Here is a 17,814-nt window from a genome sequence, read left to right as displayed (position 1 = left end):
CCTGTTCCATGGGGCTGTGGGGCTGTTTTTTTAAGGAAGATTTCCTGCTTTGCACACTGCTACCACATTTTTGGGAACTCACACAGGCAAAAGCCACCAGGCACTTTTCAAACAGAAAGTTTGGTTATTTTAGGTTATTTTAATTTCAAATCAGCCCTCCAGAAAGCTGTGTTTTTAATCCAGCTCACCAGCTACAAGCTTCTGTTCAGCACTTTCCCAGGAACTTGGCACATTTGACAACCACCCCAAACTAATACTAAGAGCTGAGTATTTCCTTCCCACAGATCTAACAGGATAAAACAGTCTCATGAGGTTCTCAGCTGTCTGAATCCAACCCTTGTCCCCTGGGAAGCAGCCATTCTGCTTAAGTTGAGACAGAACTTGCAAACCAGCCACTTCTTCCTTCACAAAATGAGTCAACTTGTTATTTCTGCCAAGGCTGCACCTCTGCCATGCAGGCTCCTCTTCTCCCCTCTGCCCCAAGTTTTGGAGGTTTTGTTCAGCTGCCCACCACAAGGCCCTTTCCAAGAACACTGCCCCACCACATCCAGCCCATACTCCCAGTCTGCATCCTGCTCATGGAGAGGAAAGGAGAGCCCTGCTGAATGGCTCCTCACCAGGGGAGAACACGCTCTCACCCCAAGCATTTCAATGGCCAGAGCAGTTACAGCTCTAGGACAGGTCAAAAGGACATCACAGGTTGAGAATCAAAGGTTTGAGGTAAACTGGCTTAAAATGGAAGTGTAATGAAATGTACTAAAAATGTGGGCCAAAGCCCATGGAGAAGACATGGAAATTATGGCTGCTTCTGCAGTTCTCTTCACCCCTTTCTGACTGAACAAATGTTTGATATTTCTGCATCTTATTTCCTCTCAAATTGCTTCTTTTGCTTGGGTTTTAAGTTCACTGAGCTTTATCCCCTATTTTGAGAGGCCTGGGCAAAGACTCTGACTATTTCCAGGTAGGAACACAAGGGTAGCCCCTTCCCAGCTCCTGGTCCTCAATACCTTCATACCTTCAGCTTGCCATACTCTCTTTTTTCCAGAATCTCTGAGAGATGACGGTTTTCCAGCCTCAAGGTTTCCAGCTGGACCAGAATTACCTGAGGAGACAGAAGCAACCAACAAGCTCAGAAAAATAACACAAGGCATGCCCACAACACCCTCCTCCAAGCATTTACCGCCCTCAAACTCAAGTACTCAGCAAGGTTTGGGCTGCTAGTTTTACTGGGACCCTACAGAGAAGGCTACAAAAATAACCAGGCACAATTTTCAAAGAAGTTATCCATCCTGGTCTAGTTAGCATGAATGATCCCTAAGAATTCTGTGGGACCATAGGCTGCTGGTTTGAAAAGAAGCAGCAAGACAGATTCAGTGAACACCATCATTAGAAGATTCCTTCAGAAGGTCTCCGTTTTTGTACAGAGGATAAAGAGAGAAGGAAACTACTACTGTAGCTAAAAACCAGGATGGTGTTCCAAGCCTTCAGATCGCTTAAACAGGTAACATAAGAGTCTTGTGCCATTTTTACCCTGTGCTCCACTGCTTTCCTCTCTGCTCTTTCAATCTCTGCTCTGAGCTGCTGCTCCAGGTCTGAGGTGGAGCCGCTCGCCGATGCAATGGTGATGTCCCGCTGGTGCAGCTCCTGTGTAAGCCTGGAGATCTCCCTTTTCATGCCTTCTAGCTCACTGCTGTGCATTTGTTCAGCCTGAGAGAGCTGGTCTTTCAACTGGAGGAAGACATGCACATATCACCCACGAGCTTTTAAAACATGTTTCATCTAAAAAAGCAAAAGTATTGCACATGGGAATGTGAAATCTCAGTCCTGGAAAAGAAAAAAAGCTCTGCGTAACAAACCCTCTACACATGCTTGTCCTTCCTGATTGAAAGGCATCTCATCCCAATCCTTTCCCACACAACACACTGCCAACTGGAAAGAAGCTTCATGCCATGAGGTACTTGAGAAGACCCACTATTTATCAAACCAACAGCCTCTTCAGCTCATCATAGCCAAAGCCAGAGAGCCAAAGGTTCACCATGACTGGGGAAGCACAGTAACTCTTGGAAAATATAACCCTGCAATTTGCCACTCTGCCTTCCTGAGGTAGATACCATTTAAAGACGGTAACTTTAAATAGCTTGAGGTGGATTTTTCTTCCAGGAATTAATTTGCCCTAAGTCTTTTGAATCAATATTAGAGTTGAATCAATGTTAGCATGTAGCAACTAAAGCTTCCCATGGCAAACTTCCACCAGCCAGCTATGCACAGGGTAAAAATACATCTCTGTTTTCATAACTCTGTGTGATGACCACTAGTCCCTGCATTGTGAGAGAATAATCATTCCCTATTTACTTTCTACATGACAGGCATGATTTTATTTTCAGTCCATTCAATCTCATTTATCCCTTTTGCAGTTTGCTAAGTCCTATTCCATTCAGCTGCTGCTTGTATAAAAACCACTCCATCCTTTTGGTCATCTTTTTCCATACCTTATCTTGGTTTATTCAATGCTTTTTGAGGTGGCAGACCTGCACCACATACCATATACTGGTAGGTACACTGTATATTTATTCAGGGGCACGACAGAACAACAGCAGCATAATTCCTTCCCCAGGACTCCATTCCATTAGTCAGAAATATTAACCACCCCAACACACAGGATTTTTCTGAGAATTACATGCATTTTAGAAAATTGAACCAGATGATCTCTGCCTACCCATGTAAATACTGTTCACACGGTGATTTATCTCCATGTCACCTCAATGCCTCCCAAGTATATAAAACAGAAACAGCCTTCATAAATCTCTCCCTCCTCCTCAGCAGCCTGTGGGAGATTCATTTACTGTGTGGCTGTTTAGATGTGTAACCAAGCACACATCTCTGGCAAGATCTGCACCTCTGTATGTTCAGAATAAAGGATGAAAGATTTCCACACAAGTGAGGTTTTTCACTCAGGTTCAATGAGGCTTCCACTCTACCAGGCTCCAGTGAAAGCTCTCACATGGGCTGATGCAGACCATTATGGAGAGCCAAGCTAGTGAAGGGCTTGCCCCCCGTGGGTGCTCAGAGCTCTGGGGTGAGCCCCTCGTGGCAGGTGAGCTGCTTCATTCCTCCCAACCCCTGCCCTCACGTCCAGCTACCAAGCCTGAAACACACTCCCTTGTTCACACAGGAACCAGGACACATTTGAAGTCCTGCCTCAAGTGTGACAGGACATATTACAGCAAACGCACTCCTTCTCTGCTCTTCATCCTGTTGGGAGCCTTTCTTAGGCTTAAAACTCAGGATTCCAGACCTTAATTTCCTCACATATTTGCCCCTCCAGCAGTAATTCCAGGATCTTCACAGTGTACGGAAGTACTGGGGGAGCCCAGGAGATGCTCACAAAGCCAGGTTCAGACACCTGCAAACAGGTGTCCTCTCAACCCTTCCTCTGCCAGGGGTGCTCCTTACATCCAGCAGATCCCTGCCTGCACAGCAGCCCTGCCCTGGTCCCACTGCTGAGGCACATGGCACACAGGGATCAGTTCTCTCCACCAGTGCCATCCCACTCCCCAGGAACAAAGCCACGTTACCTTTTTAATCTCTGCCCTTGACTCAGTCTGGTCTTCTTCCAGGGACTGCAGCTCTTTGATATTCTCACCCAGCTCCTCACTCAGCTGCACACACCTGGCATTTGAAGATACCAGGCTGGGTGCCAAATGCAAAAGTATAGATTAGAATAACCCAAGGAGGAGGAAATGGTCAGAGAAACTTTGATCTTCCAGGCAGTCCTTTACATCCATTACAACAGAAACTGAACTCAGCCTACAAGTTCCTTACCAATCCTCTGGGTTTGTTTCTAAAATCATTTCACAAGAGATCAGGAAGCTCATCTAACAGATAACAGCTGTTTCTTGCTTGTTTATTTACAAACTAAGATTACAAAATTTCTATGTAAACACAAGTCTGAAAACCACAAACTTGGAGAGGAATAATAGAATAACAAAACGCTTTGGGATGGGAGGGACCCTAAAGCCCAACTCGTTCCACCCCCTGCTGTGGGCAGGGACACCTTCAACTAGACGAGGTTGCCTCAACCCCCATCTATCCTGAACACCTCTAGAGATGAGGAGTCCACAATCTCTCTGGACAGATTTGTTTATAACCCTCACTTCACAGGAAGGTCTGGATCTGGTTCTAACCAGCTGCCTAACAAAGACTCCTTAGCGTATTATGAGTGAAGGTGCTCAGCCTAAGCAGGCTGGAACACTGATAACACCCACTGTGTGCAGTGAAAGGCAGCCAACCAATTACCAAAGCAGTCACTATTACACTGCACAATGAATAGCACTTGATTTCTTTGGCCCTTTGATATTTAAAAGAAGCCTACAAAAAGCACTGGTTAACTTGATGAACACAGTTAGGTGCTGTATTATTATCCAAGACTAATTGCACTTGCAGAGGGAGCAAGCAGTGGGCTACCTGTTCTCAAGACGAGTCACCTCCGACTGCAAGTGCTGCTCCTTCTTCTGGGCAACATCCAGCTGCAGCAGCACCTGCTCCAGCTCCAGCCCTGCAGAGGACAATGGCTTCCCTTGCAAGCGCTCCTCCAAGGCCCTACACAGAAACAGCAGATTTAATCTCGGCACAGAAACATCATGTCTGAGTTCACTGGTACAGGGAACATAACTACTGTTTTCTACTGAGTTCTCTGAAAAATACACAGCACCTAAGAGCAGGTGACCACTGTGTGCAGTGTGAGTAAGCAAACACAGCAGCTGGATGACAGCCCCTGCTTGAGCTAAGGCTGACTGAAAAAGACTACATTTTATTTTGATGTTGGCCCCCCTGCCAGAGACTGGTAGGTCACCAACACCCAAACCTTCTGACACAGCCGCCAGAACCCAACAGCCTCTGCACATTGCCAGGGCAGAAGGGGAAGGCCAATATGGTTTTGTCACAGATGTAGTTACCTTGCCAAGCCCGAACCAGTGAGAACTTTCACCTAGGTTAAAAAGCACATTATCAAACCCTGAAAGGCCTCCAGCACTTGGCTGAAAATGCCTGGGAGATGCACCCTCAAAAGCCCAGCATTGCCTCCAGAAACCCAGCTGAGGAAAGTGGATTCCTTCCATGCTCTTCACTGATTATCTGCTAATTTCAAAAGCAATGCAAATTGAAAAATGCTGTAAGGCAGCACAGTGCTTGTGAGAAACTGCAGCGCACTATGTTAAACACAACCAGTACAGATCCAGCTGCATGAAAATGCTGCTACTGTCCTCAGTGAGAGAACTTGGAACATAGATCTGGATTGAAGAGCCAAAGCACCAGCAAGGCACAGATGCTACCTGATGAGGAGTTCTTTTCTGTGAAGAGTTTCAGTCATCCTGTCCAGTTCTTTCTGTAACTGTTCCTGGTGCAGCTTCGAGCTGTCAATGAAATCTTCTTGAGACTGCAAGGTGGCTCTCAGTTCCATCTTCTCATCCTGCAGCACCTGCACAGGACACAGAAGGAATGACTGCTGCAAGATGGGCCAAACCAGTTTGTTGCAATGTGATGAGAGGTTGATCAGTTTTTTTAGAGTCCTTGGGAATACTGCAGAGCAGCACATGGCTACAAAGTCAGTTTTGATGCCAATCAGGAACTTTACAAAGGCTCTAGAAAGAGACAAAAACTCCAGGATGGAAAGCCTTCCCACCACTTCTCACCAGCACTGCTTTAGACCCCGTTTCTTAAGAGTTCCTCCACTGACCTCTAACATTTTCTTGGACTGCCTTAATTCTTCTTGAACTCTCTGCTGATCTTCCAGAATCATGCGATTGTCCTCGCTCAGGTCATCCACCCTCATGCTGAGCCTCTCCACCTCCAGCTCGTTGGCACAGATGGTATCCTTGGCCCTCTCCAGCCTGCTGGTTAAGTGCTGGATTTCCGAGTGGCTCGCCAGCTCCACCGAGTCCAGGATCTGCTTCCGATTGGCCAGCTGGGTCTGCAACAGCAATCACCTGCATTAGAGCTAAACTGCAAAAACACCAAACTTGTACCAAAGCTAAATTCAACACAACTACTGATTTCTTGGTGTAATGAGCCACATTCTCATTCTCAACAATACCTTCCAAGGAATTAGGGAGAGTACTGTTCCAGGGTTACATGATGGATAAAACTTCCCAAGGCAAACAGAATAAGTAAAAAACAAAATGAAAAAAGAGGGGGCCCTGTGATTCCAAAAGCAGTTCAAATATAATCTGGAAAATGAGAATATCAAATCACTCCAGCTGCACGAGTATGATTTGTTCAAGAACAAAGCCTCCTGCTATTTTTCGCTCATGAGCCCAAGGCTAGACCAGGACTAATGGCTGCAGGTAAGAAAGTTTGTAAACCAAACAGGGCAGAGATTACCCAACAATTAATTCCACACCAGGACAGAAAGCAGCTCTGGGTGCACAACTGCAAAACCACAACCATCAAACAGCCCCGAAACAAACCAGTTGTAACAGCCAATTTGCTTTGCTGTCTGCAGTAAATACCTGGTTCCAGCAGCTTGGGGGAATGCTCACTTTGAATTTTTCAGTGTTTTAATGACAGACAAAAAAGTTACAAGAAACGTATGAGTAGCAGACAATACCTGATCTATATTTTATAGGCACAATACTTTATTTCATAGCAGTTCTTTCCACACAGCTAGCTGGTGAAATTTAACAAGCCAGCTCTCACATAAACTTCTAGGAACATTCACTTCATATACTCCCTTATTGTATAAAATCTTTGAATTTTTAAAGGCTGAAACAAAATATTTGAGCAGTCCTATACTCCCAGTTTCAAAGAGTAGCAATGCCTGCCAGCTTCACAATCACTGCATGCCTTGATTTACACAAACTGTAAGAACTGCTCATTTGCAAGGCTATGGTATAGTTCTGATTACAGCCTTTTATTATTATTTAAATAGTCATGACAGAAAAGGTAATCAAGAGGGCTGAGAGTTTAAAGCAGTGCCTTTCTTCACCCTTATTTCTGCATTAAGAAAACATTTAAGCTGTCTCTTATTTCCAGCCACACAACATCCAGGCCAGCAGAGAATTCCAGGTTTGTAGGAAAGGCTGACTTTAAAGGCTGCAGGTGTTCCAGAAGGTGCTCTGTACTGGGGAAGAATTCCAGGCTTCCCTAAGCTGCTCTGGAAGAGCTGAGGGGAAGCCAGATGAAAGGAGAGAGAGAGAAGTACTCCATGGCCATGGATCTCAGCTTGACCTCGTGCTAGAAAAAAAACTAAGCACATAAAATGTACAGAAACATCCAAGGCAAAAAATTTAGCACTTCCCTGCTGGGCTTTTCAATGCAATTGGGGATTCAGGCAGTCTGTTCACAGTACCTGTGCACCTAAGGCACCTATGCCACTTTGGCAAAACCTCCCCAAGCTCCTGGTTTTCTGCTGCACAGCAAGACAAGTTCCTCTGTGCCCCAGTGTCCCAGCCTGAGCTCCAAGGACACATCTGTTCCCAAACAATTGAGCTATCAACGACACACAGACAGCAGAGCAGCAAGACCTTCTGCTCAAGGACTCTCTCTGCATTTGTAGATCTCCTGGTGTCAGCCTCTCACAAAGCCCCTGTCAGAGCCAGCTTCAATCCTGTCATCACAGTCTCCCTCCTCGCAGGAGCTTCCACTCAAGAGCAACTCAGGAGCCCATTAAGGCAAAGTCCCCAGCAAGAGCTTCTTATCAGTGTCTGCTGTGATTGCGTCTGTGTGACTTCACAGCTGTGCTCTAGGTCAATTCATCTTCTCTGCTGCAGCACCACTAATTCACTGAGCCATCAGCTTTGCAGAACAGCAGCCCCACTACTTTCCTTTGAGAGACCAGAAAAAAGGGGTGGGGGGCTGAAAACTGCTGTTGCTTCAGTATTTTATGGAAGTCTCTGCTGTAGGGGAAGACTGTTTTCCAACAGTACCCTCTGTGCTGGACACACAAGGTACGTATTTAGCTGCTGGCAGGTACACAGCTTTCAACTAGACAACAGGATGTAACATATTTTAAAGTGTCATATGCTGTGGTCTCTGCCTCCCAGGGAAATCTGCATCCTACTCTCTTCTCTGCTAACCAGAGCAATGGCAGGGAGAGCTGCACAAGGTTTATCTAATCTCTGATGACAGACTCCAGATCTCTTTTCCATACAGCACTCGTACACACAAACCGTATTCTGCCAGAACATTAAAAGTCACTTCAATGCCAATCTGAACGGGATGGGCGCCTGAGAGATTTCATTAGCCTCTCCCTCCCTCCCACAAACAAAGCAGAAACTTCCAGCACATGCTAATTGTACCTGCACGAGCTCGGAGTGCTCTGCCAGAGCCTTGCGCTGCGCCTCCAGCGATGCCACCTGCTGTTGGTACTGCAGGCGCTGCTTCTCCCAGTCGAGTGATTTTTGACGGAACTCCTGCAAGGACAGCAGGGGTGGCTTGGAGCAGTACATCCCCCTCCAGTTCACATCCACGTTTGACTTCTCTCCCCACCGTATCCTCACACCCTTCCCCCAGCAGGGAAACCATTAGCCAGTCACCTGATGCAGCAGCTCAGCAGTGCAGAGCCCTCACACACCCGAGGTAAAGCTGCTCACAAATGTTAAGTGCCAACGCATTCGTGGCTGGTTTCATGGGTTTGCTGTCAGGGGTTTAACAATTCAGACTGGCTTTAGCTTCCAAAGCATGCTGGTATTGAAATCACCAAGATGACAAGAATTAAATACAGAATTTGACTGCTAATCTCTGTTCCAGAAATTGGGCACCACATCAGTCAGACGTGTGTTGTTACCACATCTCTCAGGAGAGAAAACTGAGTGGGGTTGAGCTCAGCAGAGCAGAAAGATTAGAAGATGAGACAGGGTTACAAAGAAGTTTGACGTGTAGCTCCCTCCTCCTCCAAGAAGTGAGAATACAACCTCCCCACACTGGAATTCATTCCATTCACATAATTAGTTACTCTTCTAGCACCTTCTCCCTTTTATTTAGTCTAAGGGTAAGAACAGCATTGAGGTTTATTCTGTGCAGAGGCCTCAACGCATGAAACTGCCTTTTTCACACATGCAGGTTGAGAACAGCTGCACCTGGAGAGTGGATGGGCAGTGTTCCTTAAGCAAGACTCATTCTAGTGGACTGTTCAGTCACCAGTGAAGCCCAGTAAGGCAGTTAATACATACTAGCTGGTCAGCACTTGCTTTTTCACCACATACCTCCAGCTTCCTGGTCAGTCGGCTCAATTCAAACTTGTCCTCTTCTTGTCCCTTGTTAGCTTCTCCTCTGCTTCTTGTTTTTTTCTTCTGCAGCTTCTCATAGCTCCTCCTCAGCCGGGACAACTGCAGAATACAGTCAAAGAGAGAGCTTTGCTCAAGGCCCCAAGGCAAGAATTAAACAGCCCTTTGAAAGAAGATACACAAAGTGGTTCACACAAACAATGCCCTCATCAAGGCCACACAGCTCCCAAGTGAAGGCTTCCATTTGGATAATGAGTCTTTTATACCAACAGCACAGCAAAACACACGAGTTGTATGAGAGTAGCAAGATGCCACTGAAGTCATGACATCAGCAACTTTAACTAAAGCTCTGTCTTACCATAATTAAAGCATGACTGAAATATTGATCAGATTGAGGTCTACAGGCAGCTGTCAATGCAGCAAGAGCACAGCATCCCCCTCTCTCCAGGTGGTTCCCAGCCCCAGGAAGAGCCGGCAGCACCTGTGGCTGACCTGCTCACCCGCAGGAGCACACCCACCACACCACACACGGGTAAATTTTGTGTGATCAAAATACACTTGTGCAGCTCAGGTGGGAACTGGAACTCTCCTGCTTAGTGGGAGAAGGAAGGTTTGAGAATTGCCATTACCCATAATACCAACACCACTTCATCTGTCGTTTTCTGCTTAGATACACTGTGTATTTCACAATGAGTGGAGAATGCCAACAGAAAATATCACTCCTACGCCTGCTGCTAGGATGCTGAAGTTGTATCAGAAGCAGGAATGAGGAAAAAACTCTTGACATTTAAATGACCCTCCATGCAAATAATCACTTGCAACTTGCAGAGAATTTTTCATAGGATGAGCTCCCCCCTACTTAACTATTAAATAAAAGGCTTACAAATAGCCACATGAATTTGAGAAGCCATCACTGCTGTTCTGAGGGACAAAGCTAAGCCCATGGATGAACAGGAGGACCATGAGAAGAAAAAATATCTGATTCAAGACCTGATGCATTCAGTACTTCGGTGTGTTCAGTGGGAACAGACAGATGTTCAGGCTTAGAGATAATACCAACATCTTTTGCCAAACATATCAGGAGATAAGAGGTTTATTCTTTCAACACTCTCAGTTAGACACTGTACCTGTAATTGCACTGGAAATGGTGGTAAACAGGGACAGAAATAATTTCCCCAAACGGTACTAAGAACAGAAGACTGAGAAATATAGGAGCTCAATGTCATCAGCATTAATACTGTGTAGGTAAAATACCCACAAACTGCAATTTAGGCCACAACACACAGGCTGTATTTCAGCCTTAGCAATTTAAGCTGATCTGCCAATGTACCTCAACTTTGCTCTGCAGCTTATCCACAATTCCAGTGAGAACAACCAGTGAATGAAGACTGTTATTCATATGGAATAGTGAGTTGTTTTTAAATGAGAAAAGATGCCTTCTGTCATCAGAGCAGAGACTACCAAATTAATTTCACTTATGGCTTACAGTGAGCAGGAACTAGGCCCAGCCCTCCAGAGAAAACAGGTCAGTGCTCATGCCAGTTCACTCCCTGCTCTTGGCAAGTGCAGACAGGCAAGGAGTTCAGGCATAAATCTGGAATGCTGTTATACCACCTGCAGGACAGGTATCATCATACACTGAGCAAGAGGTTTTTATTGTCAAACTGCATTTTCTACGTACACTTGTATTTTATAAAAGGTATTAAGACTAATATTCCTTGAGAGTACAAAATCCCTACTAAAGTCATCAGTGTTAACAGAGGCAAAAAGATGAGACCACACATCACTGTTATTTCCTGATCTCACACAAGCCAGACCAGTTACATCTCCACCCTTTTTGAATTTCAGAAAAGCTGAAAGAGGAGACTGCTGCTGCCTGTACCTGTGGCAGCTCCAGAACCAGCACTGTGGTGACTGGGATGGGCAAAGACAGAACATTGTTGCAGTGAACTTCTGCAGATGTCCAACATATGAAAACATTTCTACTCCAACAGTTTTCTGTCTGTCACCAAGTTCCTCCAAATTACAAAAAACAGGCCAATTGAGCCATACAAATATCACTTTATCTATGCTCAATGCTCTTTTTGCTAAGAGCACACCAACACTAACAGAGTGGGCAGTTTTAAAACCCCAGCATGAAACAAAAAAAATGACACAAAGTAACTGATCCATCATCAGCTGGGAACTAGAAACCAAATTTCTCTTTTTGCAACTCACCTCCTCCTGGAATTTCTTCAGCTGTTGTTCATACTCTCCAACCATGTCCTGCTTGGATTTTTCCACATCTTCGACCTGGCGACGCAGCAGGCCAACCTGAACAGAGGGATAAAAAGCAAATAAATACAACAGAAGTAGGCTTTATTGCCAGTAGATACATGGACATTTCACTGGGGTCCTTCATTTTGAAATAGATGGAGGCTGTGCCTAAATCTTTGGTAGGCTGGGGCCACAACTGTTTCTGTTGTGGTCTCTTGAGCCAGTTTCTGGATTTCACTCCTGGGGACAAAACTGACATATTTGGTTTGTGCCAAAAGCCTATTTCTATCCAGTATTTTCATCAAATTCTTCACCAATATGCATTGTGATTTCAAGCTATCTACCAAGAGAAAAGTTGGCCATGTCATTATCTTACTATGCTCAGAGAAATGAGAGATTCCTAATAGCAAGGAAAAAGTAAGAAAAGGGGTTCTGAAGCTCACAGAAAAGACTTCCCTGACAGTGAATCAAATGCTCCCGTGACTCATTTTTCTCCTCTTTTTCTTTCCTCCTATCTTTTTCGAATCCACAACCTGAGTGGTCACAAGCCAACAAATTAAAATTAAAAGAAAACCCACAGAAAATTCACATGACTAAACCAAAAGCAAGAATATACTCCAACAGTGACTTCAAACATACTTTACAGTTCAGTTTGAAATCCATGTTTGCTTTTGGTGGTAAGAGACATTTCAAGTGTCTTGAAGAAACATAATTGATAATAACAATAACCTATATGATAAAAATCATCATTCTTGCAAACAGAAATCCTGTGGCTCAACTGCATCTTGTGGTCCATATCCCACACAAAACCTTCACTTACTAATAATTTTCCACCAATACAGATTATTTTGCACTTCCCTCAGGCTTTTATTTAAAGATGACAAAACCAGAGTCCTGTAAAAAAGCCCATGGAGAGTTACTCAGCAATATTTTGGTATAGTTCATAGTAGGAAATGGCTTTCTTGGTGCAGATTATATAGTAGGAAATGGGGTTTTTCTACCAATGACTGCAGGTTGCTGGGCTGTCCATTCTGCTGTAGCCAGAACCAGTGCCCCTAGGTTCTCTCTAATACCTCTAACTGTTCAATGTGGACTTCCACCAACCCTAGGGGAGCAGATCACTTGACTTGGATTGAGTTATGAACCAGACACCTTGTTCCAACAGGTCCTTTAAAAATTCTATTCCTGATTTCCTGATTCTAACAGATAAAACACACTGCTGACTCCAACCAAAAAATAGTATGAAGCAAAGGTACCTCCTTTTGTTTCTCCTGCAGAGCTGCCTTGGCAGAAGAAAGTTCCTGCTCCCGAGCACTCAGAGAAGCTTCCAAAGCCTGTGTCTGCCCTTCCCATTCGGATTTCTTGTGAGCCACCATGATGTCTATCTGCTTCATCAGCTCCTGCAGCTCAGCCTCACAGGAGGTCAAGAACCCACCGCTGGAGGGGAGAGAGCCTGAAGTTAAATACAGCAAGTCCCACCCAACACATCCAGTGTCCCAAACCAACAAAGGCAGCAGAACACACTGACTGGCACAAGGCACCAACCCTGCATACACAGTGCTGTGACCTCTCTTCAAATCAGCTGGCACAGAACAGAATCACAGAATCATTAAGGTCAGAAAAGACCTCTAAGATATTCAAGTCCAACCTTTTATCCAATAACATCCATGCCCACTAAACCATATCACTTCACACTCAGGCATTCAGCCTTTTGCCCTGGGTACTGTGCATTATGTAAGTAAACCAAAGCGTGTTTAATTCATATTTTGTATTGCCTTATCTGCTCTCCAGGCAGTGGCATTTTATAGCAGGTTTCAGAAACCAGAGGAATCTTACAGCCAAGCTATGAGCTCCCAAAAACAGAAGTTTATCACAAATGCAGACAAACTCTGAAGCAGAGGGGGCTGGATGACAACATGATAATGAAGAATCAAACCCTCGCAATCCATCGGGGAGCACAAGCTCCCTAGCGATGCCCAGATTTCTAATTTGGTGCAGTAATTATTGAAGCCAATTCAAGTAACTCCTCTGAAACTTCCCAGCTGCCAAGACAGGGACAATATTAAGGTTTGCCAGACACAGCCCTAGAGGGTGGTGAACTCCATAACGATCTCTACCCCTTTAATTTGCCTGTCAAAGGGAAGAACTGAAAAGAAATGGAAATCAATAGGTTAAGGGATAGAAATTTCTCAGTTCCCCCAGGGCCTATGCACACTTCATTACTTGGCACTTTTTCTATAGGAAAAGAAATACTTCTTAAAGGAGCCAAAATCAGTCACATTTGAAGTTCACCCTGTCCTGTGAGTTAACCAAAAATCAGCAGCTATTATGCAGAGCAGGAACATTTCCTTCACAGCATCTGCTAATATGTAGCAAATTCTAAACTTGATTTCTGCAACCAGCTCTCTAAAGAAGATACAGTATCAAATAAATTTGTGTCACATTCTCAAGGATGACTAGGAAAATGGCATCAGTGACTTTTGCTTCACGGTTGTTTAACACATAAAGCATTTTGTTCTGTTATTGTCTCTAGAGTCTCTCTCGGGGATTGAAAAGTCTAGAGGCTCTCACCTCAGACAGAGCATTAAGGATTCACTCAGAGCTGAGTGGGACTCTGCAGTTTCAACACAAGCAGGAAATAATAAGATGTTTTCAGTGAAATCAGATAACAAATTCACATCTCATTAACCTTGCAAGGTTGTTACAAAATAAATATTTATTCACAACTCTATTTACTACTGCTCCTGATGTTGGACAGTAAGAATAGTTTACAACAACAACTGAGAAAAAAGAGGCTGAGGTTTCAGGAAGATGTACAACTAAATTTCTGACAATTAAGACTATAAGCAGGGATTAGTGCAGAGCCAGCTCCCCCAGTGACTTCGCTTCTGCAGCAGCTGAGGGCCACTGCACACTTACACCAGAGGATTTATTCTGAGTAAGAGGCAAGGTTAATACTTAAATCATTTGGAATGACTGCTGTGTACAGTTGCATACATACCTCCCCTGCCCATTTCTTTGCATTCCCTCCAGCAAAGCCTCCATCACTGAATCCTGGTGGCTTCAGTACTAGGGAAGTGCAGGAAGGCAGTGGTCACCCACGGCAATGCACAAACCAGGCTGCTTCTCCATCCAACTGCAGGAAAAGTGGAAACCCACAAAGCACAGGAGTCAAAAAACAAACAAGGAGCATGCAATTACAGGTGAGGAAAGCAATGGCACCTTCATGACCTTACAAGCCAAACAGAGGAAAACAGATTTTTCTATCAGAAAAATATACCCAGTGCTATCATCCAGCACTACCAAATTGCAGTGATATAATCATGTGATCGAATAAATTCAGAGAGGAGCAATGAGAATCAGCACTTGTGTGAATTCAACACAGAAGGACTGGTAGATCTCCTGGGAGCACCAGCCCGTGGAGAAACAGGAACATTTGGGCTTCAAAGGGGCCAGCCCAAGATCCACCTCTGACAGGGAAGTTTGTTACTTCAGAGAGAAAACACCAGCAAGTAGCAGTAAGAATTCATCCATGAATTACATATTTTCCAGGCCTCTATTACAGACTAAGTTAAAGAGACCATGCAGTTTACCACCACACTCAGAACACACTGGTTGTTCATACAGTTGTGGGAATTTTAAGAAAACACAAACTCCTTAAAATTTCCTCTTAAATTATGAAAATAAGTTGAACAGCTTTATAGTAGCAATACATTGCTTCAGTTAAAAATTACACCTTTTAAGTAACAAACACATGCATACCCAAAGAAATTTCACATCTTGGTGGAACAAGGAGGGTTTACATTAAAGCCAAAAATGGGGAATAAAAATTTGCCATGCAACCAGAGCCAGGAAGCCAGAATTTATTTCAATGTCTCCTTCATGAAACTGCAGCTAACATAAAAATGGTTAGCTTGTCCAGAGCTATTAACACAAATTTCTGTTTCCAAGATCTACACATTTTCCAAGTCCTGAAGATGGATCCTTCCACCACCTTTCCTCAAAGATTAATATGGCATTATTAAGCAATCAGCAAAAGGGGAGAAGGTCACAGCAAGAGAGACTTTCACAAATGCAGGCTCAGCTTCGTCCTCTTTCCCAAAGAATCTTCTATCGTGCTCCTACAGCACTTAAAAACACAATTCAGAGATTAAAACCTGTCTTTGGGAGCTGTGTTTTAAACGACAACCATATAAAAAACGCACAGAAAAAAAAATCCTATCCCTATTCTGACAGTGTTTTGTCTGTCTTTGGTCCTGTTTGTGCTTAACAAAACTCAATCAGTATGCAGAACAACTTCGTGGTTCTGCTGAGGGCAGGGTGCTGAGGAGAGCAGATGAGCAGATCCCCTGAGCTGCTGACAGCATTCCAAGAGCTCTCCAGGTGGCCACAGCAGACATGAGACAGTAGCAGCTCTCCTCTTTCATTCTAATCACACCTACACAGAATCAATTTTTAGTGGGTAGAGAGACGAGGAGACAGACAGCATAGAATTCCAGAACAGTTTGGGTTGGAAAGGGATCTTAAAGCCATCTCATGCCAAACCCCTGCCATGGGCAGGGGCACCTTTCACTATCCCAGGCTGCTCCAAGCCCTGTCCAACCCGGCCTTGGATGCTCCCATGGAAGGCACAGCCACAGCTTCTCTGTGCCTCTGCCTTACCACCCTCACAGCCTGCCAGCTTTGCTTACTTTGCTGGCATACCCAGATTTTGGGGAAAAGCCTTAAAATCAGACACTTCTAGCCAGTTCTATGCTACATACGGTTTGCTGACTTAGTATTAAATTTTGGCCTCTCATGCTTGCAAGTTGCAATGTGCAAGTTACAGGCACCTGAGTAAAGACCCACAAGAGGAAACAATCTCCTTCATTAACTACAGCTGAAGCAAGGAGAGCCGGCTGGTCACTTCTGAAAGTGAAGAAAATTGAAGTATTTGCAAAAAAAAAAAAGCTCAAAACAAGACAACACACTTAAAAATAAACAAGGCTTAGCATCCCAGCTCAAGGCAGAATTGCAGTAGAGTCAAGTGGAGAGGACTTTACAATACACAGGAGGACTTAAGAATAGTGCCCATGAGACAAGACTGGGATTACTTCGCATTTAAAAACACAGAAAGATGCAGTCTTAAAGCGTTGCTGGAAGCATGCTTACAGTGAACACAAAAGGAGCAGTAACCTCCAAAAGCAATACCAGAGGCGAGCTCCGCTTGCCAGCGGAGGGAATGGCACCTGCGGCAGGAGCCCGGAGCGAGCCACGCCTCGCCAGGGCGAGAACCCCAGAACCACTGAGGTTGGAAAAGTCCTCTGAGACCATCAAGTCCAATCTTGTGACCGATCCCCACTTTGTCACCCAGCCCAGAGCACTGAGTGCCGCGTCCAGTCTTTCCTTAAACACCTCCAGGGATGGGGACGCCACCACCGCCGCCCTTTCCAATACCTAATCACCCCTTCTGTGAAGGAATCGCTCCTAATGTCCAACCCAAACCTGCCCTGGTGCAGCTTACGTCTATGAAGCGGCCGGTGCCAGCGGGCCCGGGCAGTGCTCCGCGCTACAGCCTCCGGCAGGCATTCCCTACTGCCGCCGTGCCGCAGCTGCTCCCAGCCGGGGCCTCCCCGCCGGCCGAGCCCTCACAGCGTCTGCCCCGCACCCGCCGCGGCAGAGCTTCGCTGCCCGGGGCCCTTCCAGCGCCGCGCCCCGGGGAGCAGCCCTGAGGCCCGGGCCGAGCTCCGGGCTGCCCGACACCCCAGCTCTGGGTGGCTGGCCGACCCGGCCTGCTCCCTTGTTTCTTCCCTTCCTTCCTCCCTTCCTGCCTGCCCTCCTTCCTTCCCGCCTTCCCCACCCTGGCGGCGGGCACGGCCCGGCCCCGCCGCGGCAGCGCTGCGCACGCGCCGCCCGGCGCCTGCGCACCAGCGGCCCCGGCGATGGGCAGGGTAGGGCGGGCTGGGGAGCGCGGGGACAGCGGGGGGACACCGGGGACACGGGCGGTCACCGAGCCGTGCTGGCCGGGACAGGCAGGGATCGCAGCACGCCGCGGCTGGGATGCGCCCAGCCCCGTGCCCATCGCCGCCCACATGGCGGCTCCGGCAGCCGGCGAGTGCCAGGCCTGGCTCGGTTTTGAATGAGTGTCAGTTCTCCCACACCCCCAGGACCGAGCTGCCTGCTGCTGCTGCCCCGGAGGATCCCACCGGGGCGAGGGCCTGAGGTGACCCTTCAAGGAGGGCAGAGTACAGTTAAACACTCTGGAGTAATTACAGGAGCTGGGGGTGAAAGATAGGTCCCGTTTTGCTTCTGTTTCACCGGTTTCGTGGACTTCAGGTTCGGGCAGAATTCTGGGAAC

At 46.0% G+C, this 17,814-nt stretch overlaps 1 protein-coding gene across 7 annotated transcripts in view; it reads right to left on the bottom strand.

The window, feature by feature from the left end:
- CEP63 (centrosomal protein 63) overlaps positions 1-17,814 on the bottom strand; it is a 121,264-nt gene that overhangs the window by 85,584 nt on the left and 17,866 nt on the right. For 3 of the 7 annotated variants that reach the window (XM_068201127.1, XM_068201128.1, XM_068201129.1), the window contains 11 exons: positions 14,479-14,613; positions 12,734-12,914; positions 11,439-11,534; positions 9,201-9,323; positions 8,295-8,408; positions 5,735-5,968; positions 5,331-5,476; positions 4,465-4,599; positions 3,576-3,690; positions 1,531-1,728; positions 1,016-1,102 (listed from right to left, as the gene is read on the bottom strand). In XM_068201127.1, coding sequence (XP_068057228.1) covers positions 1,016-1,102; positions 1,531-1,728; positions 3,576-3,690; positions 4,465-4,599; positions 5,331-5,476; positions 5,735-5,968; positions 8,295-8,408; positions 9,201-9,323; positions 11,439-11,534; positions 12,734-12,914; positions 14,479-14,522 — 1,473 coding nt within the window. In that variant the 5' untranslated portion in view covers positions 14,523-14,613. Of the gene's footprint in view, positions 1-1,015; positions 1,103-1,530; positions 1,729-3,575; positions 3,691-4,464; positions 4,600-5,330; positions 5,477-5,734; positions 5,969-8,294; positions 8,409-9,200; positions 9,324-9,579; positions 9,720-11,438; positions 11,535-12,733; positions 12,915-14,478; positions 16,028-17,814 lie in introns of those variants that run through there. The other 4 variants (XR_011002717.1, XM_068201126.1, XM_068201130.1 and 1 more) reach the window with 4 other exon arrangements.

Source organism: Anomalospiza imberbis, chromosome 10 (assembly GCF_031753505.1).
Source record: "Anomalospiza imberbis isolate Cuckoo-Finch-1a 21T00152 chromosome 10, ASM3175350v1, whole genome shotgun sequence".
NCBI classification, from domain to species: Eukaryota; Metazoa; Chordata; class Aves; order Passeriformes; family Viduidae; genus Anomalospiza; species Anomalospiza imberbis.
This window is presented reverse-complemented; position numbering and strand designations above follow the sequence as displayed.